We start from the raw sequence: 13,296 nt of genomic DNA, 5'->3' as shown, positions 1-13,296 counted from the left end.
TCTGGGCATTGTTGGCACATGATGGCATATATGATGTTAGCTCAGGAACATGAGAATGTGCCTGTGATTCTGTGAATAACCTGGTTAGGTCCAGTGATGGTATCGTCAGAATAGATATGCGGACAAAGCTGGCAGCGGGCTTTGTTGCAAGGAAAAGTCCCAGGACTGGTATTCCTGCAGTATAGACTGTGGCTATTGGTTAGAATCCTCAGAAGGTTGGGAGGTTGTTTGTAGGAGAGAACGGGCATGTCACCTAGGGCCTTCTGGAGTGTGGCATCCTGATTAAGGATAGGTGGTAGGTCTTTAATAATTCGTTGCAGTGGTTTGAGTTGGGGGCTGTAGGTGATGACCAGTGGTGCTCTGTTCTTGGCTTTTTTGGGACTATTTTGGAGTAGCTGGTCTCTGGGTATTCATCTGGCCCTGTCAGACAAATAAAAAAAAACAAAATCGACAGGGCCAGACGAATTTGACTTAAAGAAAAACTGTCAATAGATTTAAATGTTAAGGACTATTTTTCTTTCATCTGTTTGTCAAATGCATGTAATTTTGAGAGATGTTTTCCAAGAAAATTTCTTATTTAAAGATATTTTTCTCCCTGTCCTGCACTCACAGTCATGTTCCAAACCATAAAATATGTATAAGCCAGCAGCTACAAACATGCTGCAATAACTGGTGTATACACCCTGGACCTAGTGAACAGCCATACAATAACAAACCAGATTATGTATTTTAATTGTTTGTTTGTATATATTGTGGAAGACCACAGGCAGCATGCTTCAAGAGCCTAGTGGAACGCAAATATACTGGGAGATGGGTCATTGCCTTTTTGTTCCACACCTAGGCTTGCAGAGTACGGCCCAGCAGACAAGACAGGCAGACGGAGCTTGTTAAGAATTCCTCGGTAGCTAAAAGGCTAATCAGTCACCTGCTGCCAATTAACGCCTGGCTCACTATAAAAAGGTTTCACCTTACTAACCCCCCACCAGGCAGAAAGGGGAAAGGAGATGAGGAATAAACCAGGAAACGGGCTCGAGGACTGCGGTTTTGGAAAAGAGAAGCAGCTCTGCCAGGTACGGGGAAAAGTGCTAGAGGGAAGTGGTGGAGGAGGGGTCCAGCAGCTAGGAGGGGGGGCTCCTCATAGACCTCCCCTCCTGGAGCACCAGCCGGGCATCCACCCACCGGGGTTGTCCCGACCACAGCAATGGACAGTCAGGTACGCACCCCACAGGGCACACACCCCCAGGCCATGGGCACCAGACACAACTGGGAGCCTCACACCCCCGCAGTGGACCCCGACCCGCAAATGCCCAGCCACATTACGGTCCCAGGATGGCAGCATGGCCATCAGCACCTGTCAGCACCCACAGCCATGGACAGCACTGTGCCCTAACCCTGGGGGCGGGTGGACCATGCAATGGGGACATCCAACAGGGACATCACACCCACCAACCAGGACGGAGACCCAGCACCCAAGGGGGAGCAGGTGGGAACGGGCCACGGCACAGTACCAAGAGCCTTCCCCTCCCTCTCTCCTCTGCAGCTGCACCGTCTGAGGCCCCAGGCAGCCAGGCACCCTCCGTGGTCCTCGAGAGCCTGACGGAGGTCAGTCACCGCCAGTGCCCAGGGACACCCCCAAGGCCAGCGAGACAGTCACGCCACTGCCAGACCCAGGGGATGGCCCCCGTGGATCCCCAGCTCCTGGCGGCTCTCTGGCGGCAGAGGGAGGTGGCCGAAGAGAGACTCCAGTTCCACCGGGAGGAGTCCACCTGGAGCTGGGCAGCGTGGCAGGAACTCATGGGCATATTCCGGGACACAGCCGGGTCGATCCAGGAGGCTGTTGCCCGGCTCCCGCCCCTGATGCCGCCCTCCCCGCTGCTCCACCCAATGCCCCCCCGCTGCCCCACCTGCCTCACCCCCTGCTGCCTGCCTCGCCTCCTGCCACACTGCCTGCCAGCCCCACAGGACTGGAACCCACTGGGGCTGAAGACTGGCCAGTGGAGGCATCCTGGCTGTACCTGCCAGTCCTCCCAGCCCCCAGCCGGCTGTGCACCCTCAAGGGCAAGAGGGGGGCACATGGGGGGGGGTCGCAACCCATACCCGCCAGGGGTTGCACCTCTCCACACCCACCCCAGACTGATAGACCAACAGCCAAGCCATCCACTGGGCCCCCATTTGTACATAGTTGTTCCCCTTGTATACAGTTGTCCTCCTTTGTATATTGATTGCAGTTTTGGTTGTGCACATAACAGTTATCAGTTTTCAATAATTCACAGTTTTATTTTCCGAAGAACGTGAGACGTGTTTGTTAGGGGGATGGTATGCGGGCAGTAGGGATGGTGTGCAGGCAGTGCGGAGGGTGGAGGGGGGCGCTCTCTGGGGAAGGCCAGGGAGGTGCTCAGGGGTCTCCCTGATCAAAATGGGCCTGCAGGGCCTCGCGGACTCTACCCCCTTGCGGGGGGCCTGGCGACTGGGTGTGGTGGCCAGCTGGGAGAAGCCTGTACCAGCATTGACTGCCTACCCTTGGACGAAGGCCTCCTTCTTGCTCTCGACAATGTTGTGGAGCATGCGGCACACGCACACAAAGTGGGGGATGTTCTGGAGGCCGATGTCCAGGCGGGCAAGGAGACACCGCCAGTGGCCCTTCAGGCAGCTGAAGGTCCCCTCCATCACCTGGCAGGCATGGTTCAGGCGGGCATTGAACCACTCCTGGCTGGCGTTGAGGTGGCCGGTGTACGGGCACATGAGCCAGGCCTGGAGGGGGTAGGCCATGTCTGCCATGAGGCAGAGGGGCAGGGTGGTGTCCCCCCAGGGAGATCTCCCTCTGGGGGGATGTAGGGCCCTGCCCCCAGCTGACGGCACAGGCCCGAGTTATGGAAGACACAGGCATCATGTGTGCAGCCGCGCCAGCCCACGTAGACATCCTGGAAGCGGCCCCAGCTGTCCACCATAGCCTGCAGGATCACAGAGTGGTAGCCCCTGCGGTTGATGTATCTTCCCCCATCGTGCTCTGGGGCGCAGATGGGGATGTGGGTCCCGTCCAGGGCCCTGAAGCAGTTCGGGAACCCCATGGCAGCAAATCCAGCGATGGTTGTGTCCAGGTCCCTGAGTCAGACAACCCTCTGTAGCAGCATGGCATTGAGCGCATGAACCACCTGTGGGGAGTGGACACAAGCGCCCATGAGGGTGTGCTGGGTGCCCCAGACCCCTCTCCCCAGGCCCCCCTCCCGGGCACCTCCCCGCCCAGCCCTTCCCTCCCCAGCCCCACACCCAGCACCTCCCTCCCCAGCCCCCCAGCCCTCAGTGGATGCATGCTCAGGCCTCCTTACCTCCATGATGACATCCCTGACTGTGGCCTTTCCCACTTCAAACTAGTGTCCCACAGAGCAGTAGCTGTCTGGAGTGGCCAGCTTCCAGACGGCTATTGCAACCCTCTTCTCAACGGGCAGCACGCACTGCATCCGTGTGTCCTGGTGCCTCAGCGTGGGGGTGAGCCACTGGCAGAGCTCCAGGAAGATCTGTCGGCGCATGCGGAAGTTCCACAGCCCCTGGTCGTTGTCCCAGTCCCCCATGACCAGCTGCTTCCACCACTCGGAGCTGGTGGGGTAGCTCCAGAGGTGGTGGAGCACCCAGCAGGGGAGGAAGAGGGAAGTCTGGTGGTCAGGGGTGTCCCCATCTGCCCCCTGGGAGGGCTTCTCTACCAGGAGCTGCTGGGTGGTCTCCGTGCAGCACCTAGCAAGGCGCTTGCTCCCTGGGTGACTACCTGGAGGGCTTCCAGCTACTGCTGCTGCTCCAAGTCCATAGCTGCTGTGCATCGGTCTGTGAGAGTGTGGTTAGCGCTCTGCAGACCTCATGCTGTGCAGGCCAGGTGTGTTTGGGAGGGGCCCTTTAAAGGAGTGGCTTGCTGTTGCCCTGGAAAGGCTAGTCCAGCCTGTGACCCCATCCGCAGGCTTTCCTGGCCCCTTATTTCAATGGGGAGCACTTGTGTGTGTGGACGCTCCACATTTCCTTCTGGGCAGCTCCTCTCAATGTTCCCCGTCACTACTTTGACGTTGAACGTCAACGGCACCAGCCCTGGAGGACGTGTAGACGATATGTGTTGAAGTAGCCTATTTCAATGTTCTTACTTCAAAACAGGCTACTTCGATGTAGTGTGCTAATGTAGACGTGGCCTCAGTGTAGAAAGCGTGGCAATCAAAACCTTGCTGCAGATCCCCACTGATAAAAACCATGGTTTAAATTTAGAAGAGATAAGAGAAAGAGAGGGATTTTTTTTTTGCTCATGCAGCAAAGTTTATGTTTCAAGTCTCTCCAACTACAGGATTCTGCCATCCCAAGTTCTTTCGCATATAATCTGTGGAGAAAGGCCATTGCTGCTGATTTCTCTTAAAGTCTTGTGTAAATATATCACCTCCCAAAATAGTGCTACATTATATGGGTCAGCATAATTGCTATTTTTAGACTTATAAAAATGAGTAGGTGCTTAGTTGACTAATCTGGTGGGATCCTGACAATTCCATGGACCAGTTCTGGGAGAGATTTTGTGAGGGGAAAAGGACAGCTGAGACACTTCAGATCTACTATATATTTTAGAGTGTGTCTGTCTTTCCTATGTTTGTTCAAGAACTCCTGTTAAACCATAAGAGCTACAACCACTAAACTTGGTTTGCAGCTTCCTCTTAACCTAACATAAACCAAGATCAGGGCTTGGGTGTGCCTGGAAAGTGGGAAATGCCTGATATCCCAAGATTTCCCAAACCATGGAAACCAAGGGGTACCAATAGGAGGGATAACATAGTTCAGACTCACAAGAGTGTGCAGCTATTTCAGGGAACAGAGATTCTTCAGGAGTGACCACTGGGAGGGGCAGGCACAGCAGGAAAACAGTGGCTACATGGAGATAGGGCTCTCGACCCTCCCTCCCTCTGGATGGGAAAGTAACCCCTCTGCACACCACAGAGGGAGCCCTGCTGCTCCCTCACAAGCTCCCCAACAATTACCCCCACCCCCTAAAACGCTGAAGTCAGGAAACTCAGCCCCGCCCCCAATACCAGCTCACAGTGGGGCTGAGGAAAGCAACCCAGCCTCAGCCCCACCCCTGCCACTCTTGCCAGAGTGGGCATAAGAGCCCCAGCCTCAGGCTCCTCCCTCATTCCCATCACCTGAAATTCTGGACTTCCTCCCCAGCCCTGATGTGCTGGCTTGGGCTCTGGCCTCCCTGCCCCCTCCAGAGTTCAGGCCATGGCTCAGTCATCTTCCCTTTCCCTCCCCACCCCCCCCCAAATCCCTCCCTGCACCCCAGCTCAATCCAGAACTCAGGCCAGGGCCAGGCCCAGTTCTGTATGAGCCCATTCTCCAAGGACAGGCATGGGGGACCAGAATCCATGGCCTGACCCCCTTTGCCCTAAGGGGACAGGCAGGGAAGCCAGGAGTAAGAAAACAAAACAAAAAACAAAAATCTTCAGTTAAGGAGCGAAGTAATGACAGGTACATCTGCTAGTATGATATAAACTAATCTGAAACTTCAGTCAAGTCTTAACTAAGCCTAAACTTTTCCTGATGTCTATTAACTTGGCCTTCAACAATCCACAGGCACTTCAAATAAACCTCCTTATCTGTGACAGGAAGTAGAAACACAAAATCCCTAAACAAAGTGTTCCAATAGCATTTCTACCTTAGAGAAAAGTGAGAAGCAACAGAATTCTTGAAAGAAAACCAAACGTGACAAGACTTCTTGGGGTTGGAATTTCCCTCCCACTAACAAAGTGTCAGTGTTAGACATTTACCGAGAGTTTGTTGGACATTAAAGTCAGTAGTGCATGAATTATTACAGCTTTAGAGACCAAATACTAGTATTTGTTTGTCCCGGTTTGTATTGTGTCCATTATCACATTAGAAGCTAAGCGTTTCAGGGCTTGGAGCCACCTCTGTGCCAGACTCCATCTTATGTACAACCCTGAAGATACAATATTAAGAAATAAACTCAGTTCCAGGCACTTTAACAGTAACCATTACATAAATGTGAAAAGTATTTCTCTTTTTAAGCCATTTAAATTAGAATAATTACCTTTTCCTAGAAAATATTTGAAATACCATCTGGTGTGGTACTCTGGGTTTTCCAAGTGCACATCTGTTCTGCGCCATGTGCCTGAGGTGAAATCTGCATTCTGAAGCAGAAACAGAATTGGGAAATTATTAGAACAAAACTTTCCAAATCCAAAGGGAGGGGGAATGGGGTTGGGAAAATGCAGGAAAAAGTAAAGCAAAATTGTCTCAAATACACTGGATGAGCTTGAGCCCTATGCCCATTCTTCATTTAAAACATTAAGCTGATTTGGAAATCAATTTTAGTACAACTAAAATAAAAATTGCTTACAGTTTGTTTGCATATTGGATTGCTGAATAACTAGACTATTGATACACATGGCCAGAGAATGGCCAGGGAAGATATGCAGGGGAAAACAAGGTGGAGATGTTATATCATACATGAAGAATATGCACATTTGTTCTGAAAAAGGTGACAGGCAGGCCAGTTAAAACACTCTGGGTAACAGGGTGGATAAAAATCGATTTTTTAAAAAATAAACTAAAACAATATTTAATTTAAATCAGATTTTAATTCATCAATACTAAATTTATCATTTGAAAATAACAGTTTCAATTAAATCTCATGACAAACTTTTTACATATACACATACAGTCTCATAAAAGCAAATTAACAGCTCTAGTCCATCCAGCCTACCTACTAGCTCTTGCCTCTTGAAAGTTCTGGGCTTTCAATTTCTGTTTCTTAGCAGAGTAAAAAGTAACGTACAAAGAAAGATACAAGCAAGACAGGATTGGTTTTGTTCTGTGTTTAGGTGGTGGTGGACTTTGGCGAAGCACAGCAGAGGAGTCAGTTAAAACATTGTCTTAAAGACAGAGACAATATAAAGAAAAGGATGGAGGCAGCATAGAAAGGAACAGTGGAGAGTAACAGAAAGAAAAAGTGAAGATGCTATTCAGCACACACACAGCTTTCATTATTCCCCCACACTTTTAGCCTGGGGAGTTTTTGTCTAGCATCTGGGAATATTTTGAAGACGTTTGTTCCCTGAGCTAAAAGGGAAAACGTATCAAATGTAAGAGCTTGTTTATACTATGGAAGACCAGCCTAGTCAGGGTCAATCTTCCAGAGTTTGATTTTGCATGTCTGGCGAAGATGTTGCAAAAATCCACCTCTCTGGGCTCTGAAGTCGACCTCTGTACTCCACACTATCACATGGAGTAAGGGAGGCTGATGCAAGAGTATAGAGACTAGGTCTTCACTAGGGAAATCAGTCAATTCCAATACATTGATTCTAGTTATGCAAATGCCATATTTAGAACTGCATATCTGAAATCAACTTATTTCCCTAGTATAGACTTACCCCAAGCAATGCAAAAAGATGATGCAGGGACTATTTGAAAGTATGAAACATCATAAGGAAAAATGCTTTTTCGGAGAAAATGATGTGGAGGAAAATGTGGATTTGGCTGAGTGGATGAACTGGTTGGTAACAAATAATTAGCTTTGCAATGCATCATTCTTCAAGAGTCTCTATATGCCTCTTAATATAACAGTGCATCTATGCTAGGAAATTAAGTTGAATTTGTTCATAGAATCATAGAACAATAGAGCTGGAAGAGACCTAAAAAAGCCATCAAGTCCAGCCCCCTGCCCTAGACAGGACCAAACCCATCAAATCAGCCCAGCCAGGGCTTTGTAGAGGCAAGACAAACACCTCCAGGGATGGAGACTCCACTACTTCCCTGGGTAGACCATTCCAAGGTTTCACCACCCTCCTAGTGAAAAAGTTTTTCCTAATGTTCAACCTGGACCTTCCCAACCCCAACTTGAAACCATTGTTCCGTATTCTGCCATCCATGACCACTGTGAACAGCCTCTCTCTAGCCTCTTTGCAACCTCCCTTCAGTAAGTTGAAGGCTGTTATCAAGTCCTGCCTCAGTCTTCTCTTCTTCAGACTAAACAGTCCCAATTTCCTCAACCTTTCTTCATAAGTCATATGCTCCAGCCCCCTAATTATTTTGGTCGCCCTCCGCTGGACCCTCTCCAGTGTGTCCACGTCCTTCCTATAATTGGGGACCCAGAACTGGACGCAGTACTCCAGATGAAGCTTCACCAAAGCTGAATGAAGAGGAACAATCACTTCTTCGCAAATACTGGCAATGCTCCTCTTGATGCAACCTAATATGCCATTAGCCTTCTTGGGTACAACAGCACACTGTTCACTCATGTCCAGCTTCTCGTCCACTACAACTCCCAGGTCCTTTTCTGCAGAACTACTACTGAGCCAGTCGGACCCCAGCCTGTAACAATGTTTGGCATGCTTCCGGCCCAAGTGCAGGACTTGTCCTTATTGAACCTCATCAGATTTCTTGCAGCCCAGTCTCCCAATTTGTCTAAGTCACTCTGGACCCTATCCCTACCCTCCAGCGTATCTACCTCTCCCCCTAGCTTAGTGTCATCTGCAAACTTGCTGAGGGTGCAATCCAACCCTTCATCCAGGTCACTGATAAATACGTTGAACAGAACAGGACCCAGAACCGAACCTTGGGGCACTCCACTAGAAACCGACCGCGATCCCAACATCAAGCCGTTGATCACTACCCCCTGGGCCCGACCTTCTAGCAACTGATTTTGTTAAGTCAAGGGTACATGTCCACACTGGCACATGACGTTGATAGAGTGCATCCCGATTACGGCGGGCAGCTTTGACTTTGCCAGCAATGCACTGTGGGTAACTATCCTTGCATTGTGGGTTAAGCTCACAGTGCTTCATGGGACCAAAAATTGCCGCAGGTCATTCTGAGTGCACCTCATCAGCCTCCTACAGTGCACATCTCTCCCTTTGGAGAGCAATGGCAAAATGTTTTTTCCCCATTTGTTTCATACCCATGCAGACGCCATTGCACAGCTAGCATGGAACCCATCCAGCTTCAAACTGTTGTGAGAAGTATTATGAGCACCTTACTCATTGTGCTGTGATACGTGCAGAGCTTAAGCAGCCTTCAGAGCAAGGAAGACTCTGAGGAGGACACGGACATAAACAAATGTAAAACCCTGAAGAGGAGGAATGGGGAGATTCTAGTTGCACTCAATGCTTTGTACAGAGTGGAGCACTGGTTCTGGAGGCAGCATAAAAAGGAACAGTAGTCTCCTCCCTCCCCTCATCCACAATTCATCCAACATGTTGGATAACAGAGATTTTGCTGTAGTACAGCAAACCTAAGAAATGCAGTCTATTCATTTTAAGATGTAAAGAGATCCCTTGATCTCAGTATATAAAAAAAACTACATGGGAAGATAATTTCTAAAAGCTGAGGACACTTACCTAGCCAACAAAAGCACTACAAGATCCAACAGCTAAGAGCTGAAGCTTGACAAATTCACACCAAAAATAAGATCTCAATCAAGAAAAAACACCACTGGTTCAAATACCAAACTTGGCCATGAGGAGTCCTGTAGCACTTTAAAGATTAACAAACACTTTGTTAGTCTTTAAACTGCTACAGGACTGCTTTTTTGTTTTGTGAACATACAGACCAACAATATTAACTTTCTGTGACCGGCCTAAAGGGTAAGCAAATCATTTATAACAAAAGGAAGGTAGATGAAGCTGATGATAATGACTATAAGTCAGAATCTAGGAATCACAAAAAAGAAGTGAAGCAAAAACAAAACAAAAACAACAACAACAACAAACACCCAAGAAGAAATCTATGGCCAACAGCTTGAAGGACAAGATTTTTAAATATATGAGGAACAAAAGAAAGTCTAACAATGGTATCAGTCATTAGTAGATGGAAATGGTAAAATTATCAATAAAATGCAGAAGGGTTTAATATTTTTATTTTATATTTAAGAAAATGTTATCTTATGTATTCATATCAGCTGAGGATAATGGTTCAATATTTTCCATTTCTACAGTAATAAAGGAGAATTTTAAACAGCAGCTCCTATATCTAGATACTTTGAAATCAGCAAGGCTAAGTCTACCCTAGATCTGAAAGTCGATCCTAAATATGCAATTCCAGCTATGACAATAGCATAGCTGGAATCAACGTATCTAGCAGTGACTTATCTGACCATCCTCACAGGGGGAGGTCGACACTAGAAAAGTCTCCCATTGACCTTCTTTACTTCTCATGATAATGAGGAGTGCAGGGTCAACTGTAGAGCCCTGATTCATTCAATTTTGTGTCCCCCCACTAGGCATGAGGAATTGAACCCCAGAAGACCAACCCTGACCTGGTTGATCTTCCGGTAGTATAGACATAACCCAGATCTGAAAAATTTACACCCACAAATGTTAATGACCTAGACAAGGAGCTTTCTGGACTGCTAATGATTATTTTCATTAATTCTTGGAACAGGGGGAAAATCCAGAAGTATGACAGAACGTGAATGTTGAGCATAAATGGTATGTCCAGGTAATTACAGGCCTGGTGGTCTGACATCAGTTCCAGGCAAAATAACAAATGGCTAAAACAGGACTTGATTAATCAAAAATGAAGTATAATTAACTTGAATATACATGATTTAGAAAGTGTTTCTTATCAAACTAATCTGATTTTTAAATTTACGAGAGTACAGAGTTGGAGGGAAAAATATTGATTTAACAGACATTGGTAAGGAATTTTGCAGCATACCCCCTCCTACCCTCACGTAGCCATACACTGGGCACCTTGATGCCTCCCAAAAAACATTCAATGCCCACATCAACCAGCCCTGGCAGCCAATCGAGTACGCCTTCAGACATTTGAAAGGTCACTTTAGATGCCTGCTCATGTGGCTGGACATGGGGGTGCAGAACAAGCCACAGGTGGTAGGTGTTTGCTGTGCTCTCCACAATATAGTAGACAGCAAAAATGAAGACTTTCTCCAGTGCTGCCTGTCTGATGCCACCCCCATGTATGAGGAGCCAGGTGCAGCATCCAACCACCAGGCCCACCATGATGGGGAGCAGATACAGGAAGCCCTCCATGATGAAGCCCTCTGAGATAGCCCCCATTGACCCTCCCCATGGTACCCCCTTCCTGAGTTCAAAGGCCCCAACACTCACCCCCTCCCAACCACGGCCCCACAAACCCATCCAGCCCTCACTCCCCTGCACAAATGAGGGATGCGGCATTGAGGGAGGGTTATAGAACACAATGTCTAGTACACAAAACTTCTTACATATTTACAACACAAAATACACCCCTTGAATGCAACCTGTGTAGAAGTCTCCACCAAGAGTAACTATTTACATGTGGGGAGGACAGGGGAGGGAGCTTTAGCCCTCTGAGGGGGTAGGGGGGTGGGACCCATGGCATCCATGTGATCCCCTCCCGCCCCAGCTTCGGGGACCACGTCAGGGCTGGGAAGGGGCCGAGAGGAAAGGGAGATGGAGGGGTTGAGGGGGCTTCGGTGGGCTCAGGGTCAGCAAGGGAAGCAGGGATCTTGGAGGGCTGGGAGGTCCTGGGTACCAATGACAGACTTTATCCAGCCCGCCAAGTCAAGGACCACGTGGGAGAAGGATGATGGGGTGGAGCGGCGGGTGGGAGAAGAGGGGGCAGAGGTGGCAGCGGGGGCAGGGGCTGTAGGTGTCTGAGGGGCCAGCCATAGGGCAATCGTTCTGTAGTTCTTGCATTCCAATGTACTTCCTTTCTTGTGTATTGTCACTAGCATGGATCCTGTCCCTTCCATAGGTGCCCTCCCTTCTTTCCATGCTATAGTACATAGCTGGTGTCTTTCCTGAATCATACTATCTCCACCCTATTTGATCATCTCTCCTGTGATTTTATCATTTCCAGGGCTCTTGTTGTTCTTCAGTCGTTCCACTGCTCTTTCTACTTCTTCCTTCAAAAAAGCGGTCTCGCTCTCGACACTCAGTGGAGATATCTCTTTCAGTTCTTCAATCAGTCTCTCTGAGACACTCGGGTGCCACTGTGCTTTGTACAGACCAGTACAATATCTTATCCATTACTGCACAATCTTCTCCTTGTTCATGAGCACCTCTTTGTTCTTTGATCGCCATCTGCTTTGGCTGCCACTTACTATTAATAGTCCTAATCATCTTATACACCTCCCTGGTCTTACACTTGCTGTAATACCTCTCCATGGCTGTGTCTACACCAGAGTTTTATTGACCAGAAGGAGCCTTCTGTCAACATAACTCAGGGAGTGTCTACACACTTAAAGCATTCTCTCGAAAGTGTCTCGGCATAACTTTGCATTTGCCTCAACAGTATTATCCCTTGAAAATTTGAGGCATAACAATCTATCGACTGAGGACTGTCAACAGAAGTGCAGTGTAGACACTTCTGTTGACAGAGAGGACTTCTGGACATTTCTATCTACACCACTTTCTCCAAAAGTGGCATGCTAATAAACGTCCTGAAATATGCTAATGAGGCATGAATGTAAATTCCCGGTGTCTCATTAGCATAGGGTCACATGATTTGGAGTCCAGAAGCAGCTCTTTGGGACTCCAAAACAATATGTAGAAGCGCTGCCCCAGGGGATTTTCCAGAAGGAAGTACTCCTTCTGGAGGCCCCCTTCCAGAAGATCCCCTGGGGCCATGCTTTTACATGCTGTTTTGGAGTCTGGAAGAGCTTCTTCCGGATACCAAATCATATGACCCTATGCTAATGAGGCACTGGGAATTTATATCCGCACTCATGAGCATATTTTGGGCCATTTATTAGCATGTCACTTTCTCTGAAAAGGGCATGTGTAGAAACAGCCCTGGTTGCAGGGTAGCCCTCTTTGCAGAGCTGCCATTCCACTTTCTGGCACCAGAGGACAGTGCAGTCTGGTAGTTCTCTGTTGACAGACCAAGTTGTGTGCAGATGCAAATCTGTTCACGGAGTACTGTCAAGACTTTCTTGTAGACAGTAACTTCTGTCGACAGATGCTTCTAATGTAGACACATATCTTCATACTGCTCCTCTAACCATTTCACCTTATCCTTTCTGTCTGCTTTCCTCACCTCATTGCATTTCACTCTATATTGCTGTTCCGCCCTCTCAGAAACATCCCTTCTGATCTTCAACACTCTCTTCTCTTGGACCAACCTCAGTGTCTATCAGACAGAGACAAACATCTACAAGACCTTTACCAAGCTTTCCTCAAACTACAATTCCCACCGAAGGAAGTGAGCAAACAGATTGACAAAGCCAGACGGGTACCCACAAACCACCTCCTACAAGACAGACCTCGCAAGGAAAACAAGAGAACTCAACTGGCCATCACATACAGCCCCTACCTAAGG

General features: G+C 48.4%; 1 protein-coding gene across 1 annotated transcript in view; it reads right to left on the bottom strand.

Moving 5' to 3' along the window:
- Positions 1-13,296, bottom strand: part of GARNL3 (GTPase activating Rap/RanGAP domain like 3) — a 229,207-nt gene that overhangs the window by 147,404 nt on the left and 68,507 nt on the right. Inside the window, exon 5 of the mRNA XM_075015526.1 lies at positions 6,065-6,164. Coding sequence (XP_074871627.1) covers positions 6,065-6,164 — 100 coding nt within the window. The remainder of the gene's footprint in view (positions 1-6,064; positions 6,165-13,296) is intronic.

Source organism: Carettochelys insculpta, chromosome 21 (genome assembly GCF_033958435.1).
Source record: "Carettochelys insculpta isolate YL-2023 chromosome 21, ASM3395843v1, whole genome shotgun sequence".
NCBI classification, from domain to species: Eukaryota; Metazoa; Chordata; order Testudines; family Carettochelyidae; genus Carettochelys; species Carettochelys insculpta.
The sequence above is the reverse complement of the archived record's forward strand: the minus strand, read 5'-3'. Positions and strand labels throughout refer to the sequence as shown.